The sequence below is a fragment of the Zosterops lateralis genome (genome assembly GCF_965231275.1).
Source record: "Zosterops lateralis genome assembly, chromosome: 2".
In the NCBI taxonomy this organism is placed as follows: domain Eukaryota; kingdom Metazoa; phylum Chordata; class Aves; order Passeriformes; family Zosteropidae; genus Zosterops; species Zosterops lateralis.
In genome coordinates, this window is record NC_139763.1 from 4,366,608 (window position 1) to 4,390,714 (window position 24,107).

Consider the following 24,107-nt stretch of genomic DNA (forward strand, 5'->3'; position numbering starts at 1 on the left):
CAAGGCATGAATGTTCAAGTTGGAATTTAATTACTACTAAGCACATTTGTCCTGAAAAGTATTTTTTCTTTTTCTTTTTTTTTTTTTTCCCCCATATTATTCTCTGGCTGAACCAAAGACAAAACAATTTAAAATAAATTACCATGTTTTCTACCAAAGTAAAGAGCTCTACTTCTTAAAATAATTTTGTTTTCAGGTATTTTTAATAAAAACTAATGAAACAGGTAGTTAGATTAAATAAACACAGAAAAAATAATGGGAATGTCATGTTTTCTTTGGGTTGTGGTTGGAATGTTTACTAAGAAATTGCTAAATTGAGAATCAAATACTTGTCCAGATGAAGGAATCAAAATCTTCTGCTCTTCTCAGGGGAGCATTCAAACAACCAGGGCATTGATCTCAGACAGGTTTTTATCAATCACTCCTGAAAGGGCTACACAACCAACTTTGCAAGCAGTACTCAAATCCTGATTTATCAGAAGAGAAGGTTCCTAGAGGTTATGTACCTCAGACACAGAAGTGCATTTTCCTATTGCCTGGAAGATCACTTACACATAATCTGCACTACATTTGAACGGGAAAGATGGAAGGATACCCAGAGCAGAACATTTATAAAGATCTATATGTTTGAACTCCAGGAGAAAATGGAGTTGGTGGCTTTATCTAATTGTGTTTCTTTTGTCCTTTTTACCCTTCAGAAATTCTAAGGTTGTGGTTTCCCCAGAGCTGAAGCAGAAAAAAAAAAAATCTCTCAAGTGGTTGCAATGTGTGCCCATGGACATCCCCAACAGCATTTTTCCTCTTTTGCCAATGTCCTATTTCTGGGATGCAGGACAAGTGTTGGTGACCACTGTGTCAACTCCAGGCATTTCCTTGGATCCACATGTTGGGTGGATCCAGGAGGAGTAAGAAAGGTCATCAAGCATCACCAACAGGGCAAGGGAGGGGATTTTTGTCCTTGTGCCCTGCTCAGGTGAGGCCCCACCTGCAGAGCTGCCCCAGCCCTGGGGCCCAGCACAGGGAGGACGTGGAGCTCAAGGAGAGAGCCCAGAGGAGGCTCCAGGATGAGCAGAGGGATGGAGCAGCTCTGCTGGGAGGAAAGGCTGGCACAGCTGGGATTGTTCAGCCTGGACAGGAGAAGCTTTGGGCTGAGCTCAGGGTGGCCTTGCAGGGCCTGAAGGAGCCCCAGGAAAGCTGGAGAGAGACAATTCCCAAGGGCTGCAGGGACAGGACACAGGGAATGGCCTCCCACTGCCAGAAGGCAGAGTTAGATTAGATCTTAGGTAGAAATTCTTCCCTGTGATGGTGGTGAAACACTGGAAAAGGTTCTCAAGAGATTTTGTGGCTGCCTCTGGATCCCTGGCAGTGCCCAAGGCCAGGTTGGACATTGGGGTTTGGAGCAGCCTGGGACAGTGGGAGGTGTCCCTGCCTATGGCAGGGGGTAGCACTGGATGGGCTGTAAGGTCCCTTCCAGCCCAAGTCATTCTAAGATCTATAATTCCATGATTACAGGCCCCCCAAAGGACTAAGGCCTTCTTCAAAGCCGTGTTCCAATGTTTGTGCACATTCACTTCACAATGTAAGAGGTTGACACAAATTTGGTGTTAATTCCACAGTTTCCAGCACAGCCATGGTGCCACTTGATGAGGAGAAGTTATGACCATGCTCATCTGCCACAGAGAGGTGACATCAGGGACAGGAAAACACGATTCATCCTTTCAGGCCTTCACTGGCTTTTCCCAAGAGGGTTTCACTGTCTGGGTTTGGGAAAAGTGCCACTGCCATCCATTTTTCTCACAGGCTGTCAGACTTTTTCCTGGCTGCCATCTCTCTAATTGCTAAAACCTGTCCTTTGGCATCCTGAAAATCTGGTAGATCAGGCATGGAGAAAAAAGAAACTTGGTATAAATTACTGTGTTTATTTGAACTTTGAGCACTGGAAAGTGCCAGCTTGTTCACTTGGGGACTCTTGCTGTCACAAAATATCTGCAGCCTCTTGGAACTGCCTTAGCCCAGCTAATTCAGTCACATGAGAAATCTCAGATTCTTTGTACATCAGCAGAAAAAAAATTCTCTTAGCATTTATTACAAGCAGTTCATAATACAAATTGGAATGAGAAATTAACTGAATGTGTCATTCAAAAGGTTTTGCCATAAATTTTGCCCTTGATGAGTGTAAATACCTGTTAAATGCCAAGTCCTACCCTTACTGTGGTGCCCAGCACATTTTCTGCCCAAACCCTTCTCTTCATCTGAGACATCATTACTGAAAAATATGTTAAAATTCACAACAGGGTGGAAAATTACTTCTGTATTTTCTGCTGAGTGTGTAACAAATTTGAGCCAATCTTCCACAGACAAAATGATATCAAAAGTCAGACAAAGTATTGCCCAAGGATTATAATGTGCATCTTCACTCTCCATCTCCCTGATGAAGAAAATGGAGAGAAAGATCATTAGGTGGCATTGAAATATTTTTCAGAAAATATTGATTTGCAAGGCTGCATTTACCAGCTTTAAAATATAAGTCGTAGCCTGCAGAGTATTTCAGAAATTGGCTGAAATATTTTTAGGCAGCACATTTTCCTTCTACTGAGGTCTTTAAAATACAGAGGAAACCAACCTTTCTGATTCATAAAAGATAATGTATATTCAACCTGCAGCAGCTTGTAGCTTCCTGACAAGGAGCTTATTTTAAAAGCCAGTGTGTAATTTAAAATCAGTACTTAGAAGGAAGTAAATAGCCTTGCAAAAACTTTGAAGCATTGAAGAATGATTTTCAGCTATGGTGTTCACCAGTAAATTTTCAGCTATGGCATTCACCACCATTCTTCCACATAAAGGAAGTTTCTGATGAGCTATCATAGCAGATAAACTTTCTTCCTGCTTGTTTGAAGAATGAAATGACCACAAAAAAAAAGAGCACTTATTAAAAATATATGATGATATCCAGCAAATTATTTCTGAAATATAATATTTTCTGTCTCTATCAATATTTGCCAGTAGAAAGTTGAGATATATCCGTATAGAAGAAAATATCAAGCTTGATTAACCAACATGAGGAGGTTTTTTTGCACTCTAAAGCTGTACCCTTGCCAAACAGCACTAAAAAAAATAAGAGGGGTATATAATACTTCAAGAGAGAAAATTTACAGTAGGACAGATGTATTTAAAATCTGTTTAAAATACTTCAAGGTGTGTTTATGCATTTTCCTTCCCTATATGTAGCTTTAGTTTGACCATATTTCAGAGCTTGCATTTGATTTTTTGCTGAAATTATGCCATTTTATATACAAGTTCTTCCATCTTAACTAGAGAGAGAATAGTCTGTGTGCTCGTGTACATGGAAGGAATGTTTCTTTCTCTTACCACAACAGGCAGAAGAGTGAAAATCTCTGCTTCATGCCACCAAGTGCTGTGCCCTGGGAATGCTTTATTGATGAGAGCTCGAATTAAGTGTCTATTTAAGAAGAGGAGCATGGGCCAGCCTCATTAGTGCTAACACAGGAAGATTTGAATTATGTTTTTGTGCCCTAGCAAGGTCTTCTGTACCTCTGGGGGACTGCTGGGAAGGAGGGCAAGGAGGGTTTCCACGCTGCTCTCCATTAGCAGAGGAACATCCTTAATTTCTTGCCCTCAGTTCCATGGGAGTTTTGCTGGGAGGAGCTGCTGAGATGATTCAGTAAGACAGAGCACCCTGCAGAGCTCCTGTTTCCTGCAGCAGCCTGCTGAACGTGGTGTTCTGCACAGCAAAGCCAAAGTCATCCCCTGCTTTATCATTGTAAACAGCTCCCTGATGGGTTTTCTTGCAGCAGCACCGTTGCAGGGGCTGTGTCTGCAATATAAAATACTTTTGGCAATGAATATTTATGATGCTGATGCAAAATCACAGGCACCAAGCTCTGCAGTCCCTCAGGGCAGCAGTGTGACCCCTGATTTCACACGCTGGGAGTGAAAAAGCCAAAATTATTTTGTCTCTGCACAAACTCTAACCATGGTCTAGCAATTTTTAAAGTTTTCACAGCCACCACAGTCCCCACTCTCCCCTCTCCTGCCATTGCAACACTCACAGACTCCCTGATGCTGTAGTGGGAGCTTCTCCATAAGAACAGAGAATTTTAAGTGTCGTGTAGAAACCAAAAGTGCTTTCAAGTCATGTCTCATCCATCTGTGGAATCATCTCCTCTCAGCCTCCTTTGTGAGAGGGAAAGTGCAAGCCCTTATCATCCTGAAACACCCTGCAAAGCTGGGATGGTGGGGGGCTCAGTTCCCTGCCCCAGGGGATGCATTTGCTGCTTCTTTGTAAGAAAGAAAACCTTGATTTGAAGATAAGACGGCAGCTGCAGGAGTGTTTTCATGCATCAAGCTGGTACCTTCATTGGTAAAGTCCTTCCTAATGAAAGGCCTCACTTTTGGAACCTGCTCCAGAGATATTACCCTTGTTCAGCTCCTCCCTGATCTAAAGTGATCTTTGTCCTCAGGTATCACTGGGAAAAGTCAAAACTAACTAAACCTCTGGAGCCAAAAGATGATTGACAAAATAAACACAAAAAAGAGCAAGAACATGCCTTCTTAAAAATCTTAAGTAAACAAATCTGCACTGTAAAAGAGAAGAGGGCCAGCTTTTGATAAATCCATACATAATATATGAGTTTAACTCCTTAACTGAGGCATTTATTGAAGTATTAAGGCTTATTTCACATTGTTTGTATAATTCAAAAATAAATGCATCTCCATACACAGACATAAATTGTGCTTGAAAGACAGAAGATATAAGACTGTGCACAAATCCAGGGAATTTTAGTTTAGATTTAAGTGAAAAGTTTTAGATTTGTGCACACTAATTCTTCATCATGAATACTGGGATAATGGTGAAATGACTTTAACAGACATTTTTGGGTGACCATTTTCTGCATTGTCAGAGGTGAAGTCATTCCAGTAGCTACATTAGATGTGTACTAGTGCAAAGTAAGACACATCCACATGACACTGGTGACACTTTAAGGAATGTAAGTCAGGCATTGTAGTGCAAAGCTAACCTTGAGCTGCTGCATGTTGAGCGGCAAAAAAAAAAAATAAATTACAGATCTGTCAAGAATATCAGCCTGTTCCAGTCTTACCTTCAGGAATTTCTACAGGTTAGACACACTTGAGACATCCCTATTAAAGTGCACATTCCTTTAAATCAGGCTCTGTCACTGCTTACACCCCAAAACTACTCCCCAGGCCCACGATGTGACCTGAGAAGAATTCCCAAGTGCATTTTCCAGGATGTTTTGCACGATGGCACATCCTCATTCACTCTGACCACACGGCCCTGGTGTGATTTCTGTACATGACAGCTTCAGTCACTTCGAGAGATCTGAGCATTCCTTCCCAAGGAAGTTGTGACAGGTTTGAAGGGATCCAAAACCACACAGCGTGGGGGAGTGGAAAAAAAGGCAGAAAGTGATATAAAAAAAGAAATACCCGAAAGACGTCATGGGCAGAAGTTTTTTTTCTGGTTCAGTCTATTGGCAAAGTCAGTCAGTGGGACAGATAAGATCTGAGATATGTGCAGGAAGCTGAACTCCCACTTGCCATAATCCAGGCTTCCAGGCTGAAGCATGCACAGATTAGCAGATTGATTGATGGCAGAATACACCACGGTCACAAGAGCCCTGCAAAGATTTCCAATGATGGTTTTTTCTTCTGTTTTGTGCCTGCATATTTTTCACTCTCTAAACCAGCCCTCCCTGAAGTGATCTGCAATGCAAATTCACCAAGAGTATTTCAAATATTAGAGAAAGCTAGACACTTCCCAGGAAAGATGAGGAGAAACTATTCAAACAGTTGCAAACATGAAGCTATTTACAAGTAGCCCCTGTTTGGTTTGCTTGTATTCTAACATAAAACAAAGCTGGTACAATTCCTTTTTGTGGTTCACAACAGGTGAGGTGCTCACTTTATATACACAAACCTTTCTAAATCAATGAAATACATAAGCTCCACAAGATCAGAAACAGTCTTTTTGAACACCACACTTTTTATTTTAATGATGCTGTACCCTTCCCTCGCAGGGGCTTCTTTTTCAATTAATTCCTGTTGGAGAAGTGTGAATAGCAGCAGGCTGTTTACATGAGAGTGTGTCCCATGAGACTGGTGACAAGAAAATCATCACTTACTACTGATGGCTTTTACTGTAGCTGGGAAAACTATTACTACAAATTGTGTAATAAAAAAATGGAGATAATAACTCACTCCTGTTCTTAAAATGCTCTGAGATCTACTAAAATGCTGTAAAAGAGATGCTGCTATTATTATTTTCATATCTTTCCACTTTCATGGGTTTTTTTTCCAATGGAAATATGAAAATTAGAGATAGGGTGGGTAATATAACCCCTTCTTTGTTTGCCAACACTTCCCATGATAAGACTATTTTCATTTGCTTGCAGTTTGACTTTTGTTTGGGTAGCAGTTTTCCAGGCCAGATGTCTGCCTCAGGCTGAGTTATTTCAGCTGGAAGGTTTCAGCTACAATTCCATGGCCATCTCCAAGAATAAGGTGGGAGGGTGGGAAAACTGAGATGTGGTCAATATCAATTCTACCATAAAACAAAAAAAAACCAAAAAACAAAAAAAAAAACAAAAAACCAAAAAACCAAAAAAACAAAAAACAAACAAAAAAACCCCAAACAAACAAAAAAAACCCAAAAAAAACCCAAAACACCAAAACCAAACAAAACAAAACAAAAAAAAGGTTTATTTCTTACGAAAAACATTCTAAGAACCTGAAAAGTGCAATGGATTTAGCAGCATGGATTTCAAGTTTGGGTGATTACACCAGCCTCAGATTTTCTTGCTATATCTATAAAAATCATCACAACGGTGCCCAGATTTTGCAGTCTGAGAAAAACCAAGTCATTAAATTAAAAAAAAAAACAAACAACAAACACATGATCATATGTGGAGAGGAAATTCTGCAGTGACAAACAACACTGCAAAATTTTGCAGTATCCAAGCAGCACTGAGCACATCCTAGCACTGCCTTTCAGTGGCTGAGTCAGCTTGGTGAGATTCCAGAAATCAGGGCAGATTTGTCACTCCAGTGCTTGAACTTGAAGGATGGTAGAGAGGACTGGAACTGGAGGCTGGGAAAAAGGTTGGGGTATCCACAGGGAAAGGGTAGTTTTGAGTCTTGAGAAGAAGGCAGTGTGGAAATGAGAGCTGAGATGATAGACACTCTGAGTTCAGACTGATTTTGGAAGCCAGAGGAGAAGAGCCAGGACTTGGGAAAGGAAGAGCTGGAGAAAACCGAGGAGGACAGGTCATTCTGAGAAGGAATGAACAGAAAATCTGCATCTTCTACTGAATATTCTCTTCAGGATCTCTGACTCCAACAATCCTCTGCCTTTGGCAAGCGTGTACAAATCCCTCTTGGCAAACCATGAGAGCTGGGCTAAACGCAGAGCACAAAACTGGTGCTGCTAAGAATAATTCTGTTCTTGGCAAGGACATGTGCAGGATCCTTAGCAAGGCTAATCTCAATTACTTCTGATGATGGCAGTAACTACTGTTCCCCCTTTGCAGGAGGCAGGGGAAAAGGAGTTCAGTTTATTTTACAAAAAATAAAAATACACCTCTTTTCAAAATAAAATTACACCTAACATAGGCCAAAGCAAAATGTGCTGAAAAGGTATTAATTACAGCTGCAAAGGTGAGTGGTCAGCAGGTATGGAATACAGAAATTAAGTATACAAGTACACTTGTAGTCTCCCTCTTTTACTTGTGCATTACAGGGTGGGAAGTTTGCATTGCTTTTTGTCACAATTAAGAACTGGCCAAACCATTTGTCAAAAAAAAAAAAAAAAAAAAAAAAAAAAAGAAAAGCCAAGATGATTTGATTTCCAAAAAGCCCTGTTAGGTCTCAGGCATGGTTCCATGGGAGTTACATCTGCCAACCAGAAAACCTGCACATTTTCCTGCCAGCTCCCAGCAGCCAGCTCAGGGCACTGCTGGATTCCAAATCCAGATTTTGGGACAGAGACAAGAGGAAGGCAAGAGCTGGGGGGAGAGGGCAGGTCAGGAATGATGAGCCAGATTTCTGTGGACAGAGTTATTTGCAGCCTGCAGAGCTCTGGCACAGGTGGCTATGCAGATGAGGCAGCAGTTATTCCTAAAAATATAGAACAATGGATTTCATTTGGTTTCTCATTGATTCTTCTGATCAGGAGGGCAAAGAAGTAGAGGATCTAAGGTCAAATAGCACAGAAGTGCACAGATTCCAAGCTTTTGGCTTTCCCAGAGCCTGCCAGGTGGGAGGAGGCACAGCAAGGCTCTGAAAGCCCCACTCAGGTCTCTGGCAACCAGGAGTTCATTTAAAATTATTGTCAAGAAATATCCTGTTGTCCCATCTGTGACCTTCTCACGATTTCTGAGGGGTGATTTCACTCATTTGGATGTTTGTAAATGTCAAAATATTCTGCAGAGTGGACAGCACTCTTGTGTTTGATGGCATGCTCATGGTGTTGCATATTTTTATTTACAGGCTGCTTTAAGCAAGTCTTCATCCAAGAGAGAACCAGGATGCTGCACATGCTGGGGGATTTGGAAAGTGGAAAGGAAATGTGGCAGAGGGCTGCCAATTTTAAAAACCAGTTGTTTGCCTAATGCAGATAAATGCTGCCCCATAGAGCCAAATTCTGTATTTATCTTTGCCACAGATTTGTCAGATAAAGGTAATTAAATTACTTCAATCTGTCTTTCCCAGGGGGTTGCTAAGCTGGATGATGTGACTTCTCTGAAGGAGGAGACAGAACTCTCAGGAGCAACTCCATTTCAATGGGAGCAGAGCTTTGAACATATAAATGCTACATAATGGCAGGTGAACTGAAAAAATTAAGTTGTAAGCTTCTGAAATTGAATGTAAAAAAAAAAAGCGTGGATGTTTTTGAGTTCAGTTTGTGCCTTATTGCCATTTTTCCTGGTGACCCAGGTGGCTTTTGAAAATGAATACATTGTTTCTGAAAACATTCTGATACCACAAAGATGATAAACTCATGAGGAAATTAATAATTATGTCCTCAAAAGAGAACATGGAGAGGAAGAAAACCCACTAAGCTCATTAAGTGTCATCTATTCTGAATCACCTTCAGGTGACTGGTTTGAGGTCACCCACAAAGTTTGTAGCAGAACTGAGAGCAAAGCAAAGGACTTGTCATATTGAAGATGAACAAAAATTCTCCCTTGGTTTCTCTGGAAAAAAAAATATACTGATGGTAGGAGAAGCTGAACTGTAAATAAGAATATTTGAGCATTGATTTTAACTTTCCTTACAATGTCATATTTCAGGGTACTTTTAACCTCCAATATGCAAGCTGGGTATGTTTTGTATCTTTTTTTTGTATCAAATATAAGTGCTTAAAACCTCATCCCATTAACTTTGGAATCTATAAAATGAAAAGGCAACACACACATACATTAATAATATTTTAAATCACCAGACCATTTTTAACTCCCCACTAGTATATTAGATAAAATCCACTGTGGCACTGCTGACCTCAAGCTACAACAGCAGAACATTGAGAACTGTTCAGCTCTGACCTAAAAACCTCACCTGTGACATTCTGGGCTTTGTAGATGAGGTCAGGCTATTAACCTTATTTTCAAATTACAGTCTTTTCGAGGTTTAGAGAGACCTGGTCTTGTGGGAGGTAGAACCCCTCAAGGAACTAAAATCACTGACAAAAGTTACAGCTCAATCCAAACTGCTAGAGCTGGGAATCTGCTTCCTGGGGGAGGAATTGTCAAGTTGGAAACTGTAACCTAATGGAAGAAAAAGCAGCATTTCACCTGAGATACCAGTTAGTGTTCTCAGTGACTGGTATTGTTTTGATCTCAGTGCCCGTGACTGCTGGAATTGTTTTGTCTGGCTACATTCATTTTGACAGTCATTTGAAAAATTGCATCATTTAAGAGGCAGCTTTTCCCCACCAGAATTTCCATGGTGGCCTCTTAGTGCAGCAGCAACACAGTGACTGATTTGTCATCCAGTTCCTAAACTCTATCAACAGATTTGTGATATCATTGTCCTGTCAAGCAAAGCACAACACACATGAAAACAAAAGGTGACATTGGCTTTTTATGCCACAGCTTGTGACCAGTGCCCCTGATGGTCTCAGGTGTGTGAGATGTCATGCCTTTCAGAGCCCAAATTGCTCTTGGCTTAAAGATAATCCCCTAAACTCTTAAAAAAAAAAAAAAGCTATTGCATCACTCCAGAGTGCTAAGGGCAAAACTAACAGAGCAGAAGGAAGTTAAGAGATCAGATGTCTTTAACAAAGTCATTTTATTTAACTGTTCTCTTCATCTTATCTGAGAATGGATTACAAGATTCAACCTCCCTTCCTTCCTCTCCTCTGCCTTCAAAAAAAAACCCCCAAAAACCCCAGGAAAAGTTTCTAATAACTTCAGGAACAGTGAAATCATACCCCAATTCTTCCTACAGGCACACATGAAGTGTAGTATTTAGTGGCCCTATTGCTCACAACTAGGTGCTACTGCAATCAGGTTTTCTGTCTTTTGTATCCTCATGAATAGGTCTGAACATTGCCAATGTCAGAACAGTCAGGACACAATGGTAAAAAATTCCTATTCTCAATCTCTTTCTGAAGTCTTTCAGGGCCATCTGAACATCCTTGTTTTGGACAATTTGAATAGATTTGAGGCATCCTATTAGAATTTCAAGTCACATTTATTTACAGTGTTATCTTCCTAAGCATGAAGAGCACTCAGATAATCACTTAATAAGAGGAAAGCAAGGTTAATGCTTTTAGTTCCTGTCTCTGCTTAGTGGCAAAAATACAGACATTAAAATTCTCATCTCATGTTCTAAAAGCCAGAAAGTCACTGGCTAATGAAAATAGGAACTTTGTTGTCCAGCAGAGAAACAGCCACCAGTGAAATGTGTGTGACAAACCATTAATTCCCTGATTTAGTTGCAGTGAAAAGTGCTCATAGCAAACTTGAGCTGTAAAGTCCCCCACTCAGAGGCAACCACAACAACAACAACAACAAGGCAATACTTTGCCAGCTGAGCCAAGGAGGGGTAGAAGTCAGGAGACAACAAGACACAACCACTGATTAGCTCTGTGCCATCATTAAAAACAAACACAAATCTGGATTAACAACTCTGTCTTGGGTTTTGTAACCAAAAAAAAAAAAAAAAAAAAAAAAAAGTTTATTCTATTCTATCTGTTGAAACCCGGTTGGGGAGGGTTTTTTTGTAACTCCAGGAGGGAGGGGGTGACTGCCTTTCTGATAACAAGCCAGCTGTTAAAACTGGGTGAGGCATTGTTTCTTATCTCTTTCCACTCTCCCAGGGGATATCTTCTGTAATGGGCCACTAAAGCTCATCACCCTAGGGCCTCCCATTACCTCCATAGGGATATCTTCTGTTAATGGGCCATTAAAGCTCACCAATGATATCACACATTACATCATCCCATTGTGAGATCTTCTACCCAGGGAGGAGGAGCCAAGCCATTTCCACCCAGATAAAAAGGAGCCACAAGTATCATCAGACATCCACTGTTCCCACTGGACTTCCAAAGGAAGACTGGATCCATCTCTGGACCCTTTTTTCTATACAGGACCATCTCTACTCCTAACAGGACCGCATCTGCCACTCCAGCCAGGAGGGCTTTACTTTTGGATTGTTTTCCAACACTCTGACCAACAGGGCATCAGGTTGTATTCTGACTCTGTCAGTGGTCTTTTGTATTATTGCTTTTATTTTATTTCATTTCACTTTTTTTTTTTCTCTTCCTACTACATTTTCTCTTCCTACTACATTTCTGACTTGGGAGTGTCTCACCAGTTTTGCTTTCAAACCACTACAACCTCCTCAAACCTACCGCCAGCACAACCGTACATGTGCAGCTCCAAAAAAACCACCCAGCAATCATCCAGGATCTACTTTTCCCAGCTGCCCTCACCTTTCACTGTCACGTGCACACTCTGGCTGGTGGACAGCTGGGGCTGGACCAGGACATTGCAGGTGTACTCGCCCTCATCCACCTCCTTCTGCACATCCGAGAGCTTCAGCGTGCCGTTGTTCTCGAACGCCACTTGGCGATGGTTGAAGGGCAGCAGGTTGGAGTTCTTGTACCACTTGATGGAGTAGTAAGGGTACCCAATGACCCTGCAGTGGATGTAGGTGTCCCTCCCAGCGATGGCCGTGATGTTCTTCATCGGCCGAATGCTCGCTGGCCCTGCCGAGGGAGAAGGAAAGGAAACTCTTGGAGACGGTTTTAAGGGCGGGTTTGCTCGAGGGAATGTTGTGTGGTTGTTTCTGGATATACAGATGCTCCTCATGCCGTGCTCCACAGAATCATTGGGTTGGAAGAGACCTCCAGGATCATCGAGTCCAACCCAACCTTAACCTCAACTAAACCATGGCACCAAGTATCACACTCAGTCTTTTCTTAAACACATCCAGAGATGGTGAATCCACCACCTCCCCAGGTGGACCATTCCAATACTTTATTACCCTTTCTGTAAAAAACTTTTTTCCTAATATCCAGCCTATATTTCCCCTGGCGCAGCTTAAGACTGTGTCCTCTTAGCATTCGACAGATTTTTCTTTTTAAGAGCTACTTAAGCAGTTTCCCTAATCTTTGTATGCTCTAGTTTTTTCCGTACCCTGCAGCATCCATACTAATGATGTGAGGGTATATCTTTGTGTTATCCAACACTTGCCTGATAAAATCTTTGCTGCGTTACAAATTAAAAGGCTGAGTGTGATTTAATTAATGTGAAATACTGACACTGATACAGTGCTAGAATCCTGTTACACATGAGGACACTGAAACAGTTAGCTTTTTCATTTTTTATGTATATAAGGTATAATATATATATATAGACCCATGAGGATGGGTATTATGCCATGTAGAGCCAGAAATTCAAGCTAAAGTTCTGCATACATGAATAATTACAATGGATGTTGGACAAGTAAAGGAGGAAAGGAAAAGAAAAACAAAACATGCACAGCAGGACTAAAGCAAAGAGACTGTGAACCAGTAGAGATGAGGAGAGGAAAAATAGACTAAAGGACACAAGCCAAAAGGTTCTTCCAACATTTAACCATACCATACACTTTCTAGATGGGGCTGGAGAGGCAGGGTAATAAAAAAGAGCAGACGGGGAGAAAAGGAGAGGAGAACAACAAAACAAAACAAAAACCAGTAAGTTGGTTTTCGGCATTCCAAAATCTCATCACATGCAACAATCTTCTTCTCCACTACAATGATTTATGTGTGTTGTTTTTTGGTTTTTTTTTTTGAGGAGCTGATTTGACAAGCACCTCTTACGTTTATTCGAGCCTGGTACAGGACGACTCCCGCAGAGTTGTTGGCGGTGCAGCGATAAACGCCCCCGTCCCGGACCTGGGTGTTGGAGATGTTCAGGTAACTGACCACGTTGCCCTCAGATGTGATGATCTGGCTGACCCGGTGGCTGCCATCCTTCACGATGGGATCCTCATCCAGAGTCCAGGTGATGGTGGGCAGGGGAGTTCCCTTCACGTTGCACATCAGGGACACTGGCTCTCCTGGGCTCACCACTTTCTCGCTGAAGGCAGAGATGATTTTGGGAGTTCCGTCTGCCCAGGGAGAGAAAAGCAGGAGAACAGTGCTTACATGGTGTAAAACTTGTCCCCTCTATCCTGGACCATATTCCATGAGCCAAGATCTTTTTTAGAAGCAATTGTTTCCCAGGTTGTAGCCCTAATTATTGAGAGAGGAAAATAAATTCTGCCAGCAGAGGACTTAAATGACTCTTTGTTTATGGCAAGTTCCTTTTACATCTTCTGAGAAACCTGGTAGTGGCTCTGCTGTAGGAAAAATACTTGAATAGGATTAGGAATTGTGGGCCTGAGAGATTTTAGCCTGCTAGAGGCTGCTAACTTTTTCCCAAGGAAAAATTTCTTTAAATTTTTTTGATAAGAAACTCTCAAGAAACAGTTTCGTCTCAAAACAATCAACTGTCCTTTCTCAAATCAGTCCTACAGGCAGTGTTTTGCTGTTTCTCTAGTTTAACCAATGGAATCACAGAGGTCTTGTTCCTATTCACCAATCATGTTAAGTCTGTATCAGAACACCTTATAAAAGGTAGTAAGAATTAGAAAATAAAGCCTTCTTTTTCTGTGCTGTTTGCCTTCTGAAATATTTGGAGTCTTTTGTGTCCCAGAGTGACAAGGCATCTCTATGAACTACTGTGTTCCTGCAGAAAAGTTTTTAAACCACATGCAGTTCATTATAGGAGACATGCAGCAAAAACTCAACACATTTGGAAATTCTCTTCTCCTGGTAGGTTTTAGCTCCTTGGGAAGTTAAGGATGAATTCTGTTGCCAAGAGCCAGGCGCAATTTGCATGGGCTGATTTCACACAGCAGTTTCGTCCTGGCACACAGTGCCCCATTTAGGAAAGTATTAAATTAAGCTTTTCTGAATACAGATTGCCAGTCACAGCAGTGATGCCAATTTCTTTCCGTGGTCATTTTGTGCTACAGATAAATATTTCTCTGAACTAGAGCATTCAAACACTTTATCTTGTGAACTGTGTCTCAAAATACTCAGCCTGTACCAGGGAAATGAATAAAGAAAATGGGTGAGCAAAGAAACTTTGTAAACAGGGAGCAGGATTAAATACCCACCTCTTCAGAGAGTTCAGTGGAGTAACATTTAGAAGTGCTGACACCCTATTAGTTAGAAAGTCCTTTTTGTGGTCATGCAATGTGTGTTTGTTTTCCTTTGAAGATGTTACTTTAAAAACAGGGCTGCAAAATTCCCTTGCTTACCACATGGTAGAAAGATAAGCACTGGCATTCTCAGAATGTTGAAAGGCCTCAGCATCCCTGGAAGAGCATTTGATTTTATCTGATTTCATTATTTTTATCCTTTGCCCTCTCTCTCTTTCATTTCTGTCCCATTGGTTATGTGACAGAGTTTCTAATTTATTTATTTATTTTCATCCCTGACTCTCTTCCTTTCCTTTGTGGTGTACTGGATACTGTCACCCCTCAGAAAACAGAACAGCAGCAACACACAAAAAAAAGCTTTTTATCCTGAAAGGGAGCTGACACAAGACCAATAAATCTGTGAGTGTGCACACTATGTACCTCTCTTCCTCCTACTCTTTCTTTTTTTTTTTTCCTCTCTTTTTTTAATTCAAGTGACAGGCTTTTCTTTGAGATGAAAGTAGACATTATTCTCCCAGTGAAACCTGAGTGTCTTTGAAATCTTCCCTGCTGCTGCTCTCTGATAACCTGCACTCTCCCAACACCATGATAGATTATCAATATGCTCTTTAGGCTTTCCTAGTCACGGGAGATGGTTGCCGAGGAAACTCGGTCCAGGCAGGTAATCTCTTCTTCTTCTACAGAGACTCTAAAAATAGTGTCCATGCCATGCCTGCACCACAGCCTCATTAGCAAGATGCCTCTGTGCAAACTGATGACTTTTCCCACTTGATCTTCATGTAGAACATTGTATTGGTTATTTAAGATGATCTCCAAGCTGTCAGCCAATATGCCCAACCAGAAAAGCAATGTTTGGATTTTTAACAGAGACCTGCTTGGGAAAAGAATTATTTTTTTTCAAGTTGAATCTTTTTTTTTTTTTTTTCCAAATTGATTTTTCCATTCTCTTATGAGTGAGGCACAATAAACCCCATGGACATTTCATGAGTACCCCCTTTTTTGTAAACTCCACTGAGGGCAGAATGATTTTTGCTTGGATATATTCTTCATATATATTCTGTATAACTCTGTAGACTATTATTGTATAGTTACACAGTTCCCAGCTAACTCCAGTACTTTTCCTACCCTGATAGACAGAAAGACAAAACACATTCCCAAAGGCCCCAATCCTATCTTGCTTTATCCTGGGAAGCAAGGATGAGCTGCACTCCCAAGACACTTTTTTGTAAACAAAGTATAGCTAGTAGCAAGAAGAGGTGGAACCAAGGGGCAGAATTACCTCATTACTTGAGGTCCTAATTGGGAATTCCTGTCAATTATGCTGATTTGCTAAACTTACAAACTGTATTTGCCCTATATGGGGTGGGTGTTTTTCCATATCTGCCCCTGGAGACCTTCAGTTAAAGACCAGCTGTTGGCATGAACCCCACACCCCCAGCCAGCGTTCCTGTATAAGGAGAGTTTCAGTTTACCTCTAGACATTTCAGGAAGTTTACCCAGAGTTTTCCATACCCTCCTGACAGTAATTGGCTCAGTGCCAGCATGAAAGCATTGATTGGGCTGGGAGAGTGTAACTCAAAGCCTCTTGCTGATCTCATTGGGCCAAGAGCCAAATAGCCCACCTGAACTATTGAGTACTAAAGAGAGAGAAGAAAGAAATGTCACACTTTTCGAGGTGTTGTAGCAAGTAGGAGACTCATCTCTACACTGTGTTCGGCTTTGCCTTTGTGTTTGTATTATTTTCTTTCCTTATAAAAACTTTTTTGGTTTTTCAAGACACACTCAGTCATGCCATCTCACTAACTGATTTTAGCTGTAGCCCTGGTTTTCATGCCTGAGATGTTTCAGTTTTCTGAAATTCTTTTCCCAGAGAATTTTCTGTAAACAAGAGACATGTTTTTGTAGCTGTAACTGTTTTTCATTCCATTTCCTAGGAGGGACTTCTTGATGTCCCTCTGGTCAGACCAATGTGATTGAAAAGGTTTGTCTTTTATTCACCAATCAGATTGGTCTGTGTAAAACTGTATATAAGGGAGACACATCCCAAAAATAAAGGAGTCATTTTCAGCCTTCTGAAACTCGGACTCTGTGTCATTGTGGCACGTACAACTGTCATTTAGCCACTTGCCTGCCAAGGGCTGGACCCTCAGAGGTATTGGGAAAACCCATAACTAGCTATTGTTAGAGTTGAAACACATAATCACAGAATGATTATATGCAGGTCCTTTAATTGAAGAGCTCTGGAATCAGGGGTACAGGGTACAAACCCAAATCTGACTCCAACATGGATTCAAAATGGACATGTTTTTATACCCTTTCGTTATATAACTACATATTAATTATTAAACTCATATTGTTCAATTGTATACATTGATCTTATCCAAGCATGAATCCTTGTAGTTTCCATCAAGCCCCCCAAATATCATTTCTCATGATTCTTGTTTAAGATAATAATCATATTCCATCACCAAACAATCATTACAATTAACAATCATATATCACTGATCATATGATGATTATGCAGGTGCAATTTCTTCTGTACATAATCTAGTAAAGACAAAACTTAACCTTTGTTTCCAGGGCCCGCATAGTTTTGGTTCCCTTCCCAGGCCTATCCAGGCCCAACCTTTCTTTCTACCTCCCCTGAATCTACTGTATACCATTCTCATGATTATTAGGAACATTTTAACCCTATGCTATCACTGTTACCTCCTATATCAAAATTGTCGTGAAAGCGTGGTTTTTTATTTCTAGATCTTTAGCGCATCACCACTTTAAAACAATGGCACCGAAGATGACTTGTACATCATTTTTGGCAACCAGAACTACCAGAGAGGCAGGTGGGGACTGACCTTCCAGCACCACCTGGACATAGTCTTGGGCTGACATCTTGTCCTTACGCACAAAGCACTGGTAGGTGCTGCCGTCGCTCTACCTCCCCTGAATCTATTGTATGCAGTTTTTTCCACCTCCTCTGAATCTATTGTATACAGTTCTCATGATTTTTAGAAACATTTTAACCCTGTGCTATCACCATTACCTCCTATATCAAAATTGTCGTGAAAGCGTATTTTTTTATTTCTAGATCTTTAGCGCATCACCGCTCTAAAACAACAGTGCTGAGGACAACTTGTACATCATTTTTGGGAAACCAGAACTACCAGAGAGGCAGGTAGAGACTGACCTTCCAGCACCACCTGGACATAGTCCTGGGCTGACATCTTGTCCTTGCGCACGAAGCACTGGTAGGCACCGCCGTCGCTCTTGGCCATGCCGTCCATGATCAGGTTCTCGCGGTTGATGCCGGTGATGCGCACGTTGCTGCCGGGGTTGATGATCTCCCCGTTGCGGTACCAGGACAGCTCCTGGTCCTCAGTGCCCGTCACGCTGCAGGACAAGGACACTTGGCTGCCGACGCTGCTCTTGACTTTGCGTGGGCTGATGGTGGCTTTGAGCGGCTCTGGGGGTTTGAGTGGGAATAAGGGAGAGAGAAAAAAGGGAATGGAGTGTGTTAAGTATAAATGTGGCTTTGTGTGCAAGGAACAAATCAGCTCTCAGTTAAGGAGAAGAATAACAATCACAGCCATGCCCTTCTTAAAAAAATCCCACCAAAACAAATAACAGATGACTCTATTGCTCTAAAAAAACATTTTTGGCACCAACATCCATGACAAAAAAAAAATAGATCTAAATATATCTATAGAGATAACCTGTTCAACACATAATCCCATGCCCAGGTGAACAGTAGGATTAGACTTACAAGTAACACCATTGGTGCTGAGGGATTTAACATGGCACTGCACAGGTTTGGGAGGGCAGGATGTTATTTCACATCAGTCAGTGTGGACCTTTGAACCATTTTCTGGTTTAAGTTCTTGCAAAATGAACCAAATTTACACTTTCCCAAATCACTCTCTGATGTGAACAAGTGCAATAAATGCCAATTACAAGACTAGCTTTTTTTGAGTGGAAGATGTTGATGCAGGTACACCCATGGATATCCATCTATAATCTCCATGTGGAAGTGTTATAGTGTGTGGGCTCATCAGATTTTCTGCTTTGATGTGGGAGGACTACAATATTTTTAAGTCAGCCTAAAGAAACAGTGGGACAGGCCAATGCAAGTTCTATGTTGCAAAAAAGGAGGATGAACAGTACTGAAGAAAAGTCATAAACGTAAATGCAAGGAAAACAATCTCCATCCTGTCACCTAGGAGTTATCAGCACTGCAGAACACAGATTTCATCTCATGCGTTGTATAAATTGGTTTGACTTTCTTATGAAGATAAGGGATTGCTATCACCACTGATACTATCTCTGACACGAAATGCAGACCATTCTATTTTTTCTTTTAGCATCTTGCTTACAAACATACACACACTCTTGAAAAAGAAAAGTAACTTGTACACTTTTTAAAATATTTTACAACATAAAAGTTGGACTAAATCTATAGTGGATAATCAGGAACAGAGGCCTGGAAAGAAACACACAGTGGCCTCAGACATTCTGGATTACAAAGGTCTAAAGCAATAATTGATCTGTGCTCAGATGCATGTTAAAAGTCACCGAGTATCTCTGTTTCCTATAAAAAGACTACGAAAGCTGAAAACTGGCAACAATCCATTAAACAAAATAGTCACACTCAAGTGCATCATTAATATTCCAGAGGCATGATGATGCAAGTGAGCCACATCCTCCATTGCAAAGGAGGGTAAAATTTCTTTGCCTGCCTTTTACTTCCTGCCAGACTGATCCAGAGAACCTCCACTGGCTGTCTGAGTGCAGAGTCATTAGGAAAACCACATCACCAGGAACTGGGGATGCTTTGGGTATCACCAGCAGCACAATTACATCATGTCTCTGCAAATTTTGACTTTGCATCATACAAGACAGATGGAATTCAACTCATTTTTGTGAGTATTTGATGTATTTTGATGAATACATTTAGAACCAATGCTCCCCAGTTATAACTCATGAGTGGGAGATTTTTCACCTCGGTTTTATTTTGCCTAAAAACATTATGTGCAATTATTTGTGAGGATATTTTTATGGCCTGAACTGCTCACAAACTTCTCCCTTTTCAGTTTGCTAGTCATGCTGTCTAGGTGGAAATGTTAGTTCAGAGAGCATTATTTCAATTCCAGGAAATAATTTGTTGGGTTTTTTTCAACAGTAGTAGCATAACACTTTTCCAGTGTGGTGCTCCTGAAGTAATAATTATCTTTGTAGAATTTGTGAAACATTCAGAATATTCACACATGAATACTCGACTGAGGGGAAGTGTGAGTATTCAATATTACTGAGCACCATGAGTCATGGCAATGAGAGTTTGGCAGCTTTATTTATGAGAACATTTGCAATTTCTTTTCCAGCGCCCAATTCATGCTTCTAAATTACATATCCCCCATGTGATAAATTATAGAGCTACACTGGAAATTGCATCCATTTGCACTTCTGATCGCTCAATTGGCCAACTAACTTATCTCCACAGAGCCTGCTTTGTGTCGTTCCACAACTTTGAGGACTTTAATCATTGCTAAGATAAATTAAGGAAACAGAAGGTGCAGCAAGGTAAGGCAACAAATTGATACTGATGCCTAAACAGTTTTGCTTTTATGAATCTTTCATATATTTGTAGCTCTGAGGAGTATTATTACAGAGTCATGTAGCTCCTAGTATTTTTCCCACCCTTTCTCTCAAATTTTAGAACAATGAGCTAACCTTCTAACACATTTATAAAATTCTATTTAGTCATATTTTCAAATCGAGGACCTACAAGAGGAACATTTTGTTTTACAGCCAGAATCTGAGAAGACATAACAAGAAGTGGGGCAAAGAAGCCGTGGACTAGCTCCAAAAATTACCTAACCAACTGGTCTTTTAATTGGACAACATTTGTTAAGGATACTAATTTGTTAAACTTATAAAGTTGTAGAGATCCAGTACTGGGTGTGCCCATGACCGCTGGGACACCTGGAAGCTTCCAGTCAAGGTCTGCTTTTTATTTTACTATCTCAGCACTGTTGCAAGGGTTTTTGTCTTTGGATATCAGGCAACAACACCAACAGTCAACTGTGACATGACCTTTCACCTCCTGACACAGAAAAAGACTTATCTACTTCCCCAAATCTAAACTAGGCCTGAATGGTTTGTCTTGTGATGATTTATCTGTGCTGAAAACACCCTTAGGCAGCAATAAACATCCTGCCTTGAATGCATGAGAAAGGATAAGCAGAAATAAGTGACTGACTGACAGCTACTTATGTCATTATAAAAGACCACTATGATTTTCATAAAATCAGAAATCTTTTATATGCTCTTTGATTGTGTAGAGAGTTCTCCTCAATGCTGAGATGTTGATATTGAGATACTTCCCTGGGACTGAGAGAAATTAGGATGCTTCTGCACATCACTGTCATTCACTGGTGACATTGGCTCCTAATCTATACTATTTCTTCCCTAGCTGTAACACAGGCACCTTTATTATCTGTGTTTTTATCTACTAGTAGTTCCTTTATTATCTGTGTTTTTATCTACTAGTAGTTCTTTTTGTGTTATCCTGTGTAGTAACAAAATCTGCTTAAAGTCATGTGTCTGTTTTCCTTGTGCAATTCATGTTGTAGTAGACTTGAGTGCTCATTATGAAGGACTTGTGAGTGAGAGTGGGTTTTGGGGTGCTGGCTGGGGCAGGATGTGTCCTTCCCCTTCTCTACCACAAGTGCTTTGTGCATATGAAAGAGATAACCCAGGTGGGTGGAAGGCCCAAAGGGGTCATCTCTGCTGCCAGAAGGGCTCAGTTCCCAGCTAAGAACCAACATCTTAGCCTGGAGAGCAGATGTGGGAAAAGATAAAAAGATAAATAAAAGATAAATATTCTTGAGTAAGAGACACTGTTTTACAAAGACTATAAAAGACACATGAATTATCACAGAGGAGGAAGCCTCCTACACACACACACCCTGAAAGTGTTCAAGACTTCTCCCCTGAGTTTGGACTCAGGTTCTGCAGTTACTTTCCTGGGAATTTAGGGAAAGGATTTTGATGTGTGCTCCATCACAAATTGGTTGGTAAGAAACGTTGGATTCTAAGCTAAATAATTTCTTTGCTAGCTGTAAAATTAATACTACCTTCTGCTTCGCTCTGTATTTATTTAATAGAAATCTCTTTTGTCCTTATTCCTGTGTAGTATATAGTGTGTTTAAAGTCCTATGTCTGTTATTTTTATGTCTATTAAATAAATAATTCATTCTATGACACACCAAATCAGCCATTATTAAAGAACTTGTGAATGATAGTGGGTTTTGGGGTGGTGGCCACCTCAGTAAAGCTACAGCCTGCTGCCAGAGGCCTGGGCAAAAGACAGGAACTTACCTAAACCCCCACATTATTCATAACAGTGGCTGCCTTGATGCCTAAAGTTTTAACTTTCATGTTTTTCAGATTCTGTGCTGCCTAGGGATGTAGTTCTGAGTCTCATATTAAGTGTTAGCAAGCTCTTTTCATGGGGTAGGGAGACAAAAAAAATCCTTTTCCTGCTGAAGACCAAGGACAATGAGCACAAGTTTCAGGCCCAAAAGCATAAACAACAGTGAAGAGAGAAAACAAGAAGGATGAGCCTTAATTGTTGTAATTCTGTGGGGGAATGGTTTTTCCCTCCTGACCCCCTGGAGTCCCTTACCACATAGTTTGACCCTTCCTTCCTTCTCTGACCTCGTGGTCCAGCTACCTTTTTCCTGAGCAGGAGGCTATATAATGCCTTGCCCTTCCTTTTTCTCTCTTTTTCCCCCCTGGAACCTTGAAGAATAAACATGCAGGACAAAGGTCCTGAGAAAGAGCTTCTTCTGATATCTTCTATCTTGTTCCTGGTATAATTCCCTCCAAAGCCTCCTAATAACTGGGCTAGCTAAAGCCCTCAGAGGCAAGTGGGGGCTATTATATCACTTAATAACCTGAAATAATTGGACAATTAAACCCCAATATGCAAATAGACCAAAATTTATAAAAGTGTAAGACCTTGTCACTGGTTGTCCATTTTGTGACCATTTTGGTTCCACCTTTGTTGTAGCCCTGATCAGGCTCTTGTCCTGCCCAAGGACACCTTTCAATAAATATCTACTTTATTCCCAATCTCTGTTCCAGATCATCCTTCCCATGCCACCAAACCTCACTAAAACCTTCTTCCCACTGCCAGACATAAAGTCGGGCACTTTCCCAACCTCTCCCCTCTCCTTAGCACCACCGACCCACGACCTACGTTTGACGTAGAGGCGTCCGACCATCTCGGCGGTGCCGTAGTTGTTCCACACCTCGCAGACGTAGCTGCCCGAGTCCGAGGGCCGCGTGTTCTCGATCAGCAGCCCCGTCACCGTCTGCCGGAAGCGGCTGTCGGGCTCCCAGGGCACGTTGTCCTTCAGCCAGCGGTACTTTGGTGCTGGGTGCCCTGATGCTTTGCAAGGCAGCTCCACTCGCTGTCCTGCCATGGCTTTGCGGTGGTCGAACCCATCTAGGATAGATGGGGCTGAGTTCGCTGGGTCTGGAAGGGGGAGAAGCAGAGGGAACTCAATTCAGCAAGGGCATTGTCCTGGGTTGTAGTGTAGGATGTACACAAAGGATTTATTCTATCACCATCTTCATGAACTGTTAAACCAAGTGGGGCAGTGTTTTCCCAGGCCCCTCCTTTGGGCTCTTCTGCTCATGGCCCGTCATGCCTTGCCCAGGACTCACAGGGAACTCCCTCCAGGAGTTATCTCTGTTTAATGGGCCATCAAGGACCCACTGCACGACTCCTCATCCCATTGGGAGATGCTCCCAATGCCCAGGGGGAGGAGCCAAGCATTCCCACTTGGATATTATCTGGGATTTGGGACAGTATAGCTCTTACCTACTGGATTCCCAGAGGAGCAGAGGTACCAGACCTTTCTACAGGATCACTGCTTCAGGAAGAGCAGCTCATCTGGCCTGCTTCTACCACCCTGCTCAGTCAGTATTCTGACTCTGTCAGTGGTCTTTTGTATTATTGCATTTATTTTATTTCATTTTATTTTACTTTACCCTTTGACCTTTCTTTTTATTAAATTGTATTTCTGACTTGGAGCCTCTCACTCGTTTTGCTTTCAAACCACGGCAGGCATTAAAATGGACTCACTGTCTTGGGTTGTAATGTGGAACCAAAAATGTTTATTCTGTTTTCTATCTGTTGAAATCTGTTGAGGAGGTGTTTTCTTTATCTCTTCCATGACCCAATGCTCATAACTCTGGGGGAGGAGGGGGTGGGTGCCTTCTAACAATGGGCCAGCTGTTAAAATCTAGTGGGGCAGTGTTTTTTATCTCTTCCAGGACCCATCCTCCCTCCAGGGGATCTCTGCTGTTCT

General features: G+C 41.4%; 1 protein-coding gene across 1 annotated transcript in view; it reads right to left on the minus strand.

The window, feature by feature from the left end:
• Positions 1-24,107, minus strand: part of DSCAM (DS cell adhesion molecule) — a gene marked incomplete at its 5' end in the record, with an annotated part of 456,489 nt that overhangs the window by 170,691 nt on the left and 261,691 nt on the right. Inside the window, 4 exons of the mRNA XM_083855847.1 lie at positions 11,975-12,250; positions 13,342-13,638; positions 17,921-18,196; positions 22,991-23,269. Coding sequence (XP_083711973.1) covers positions 11,975-12,250; positions 13,342-13,638; positions 17,921-18,196; positions 22,991-23,269 — 1,128 coding nt within the window. The remainder of the gene's footprint in view (positions 1-11,974; positions 12,251-13,341; positions 13,639-17,920; positions 18,197-22,990; positions 23,270-24,107) is intronic.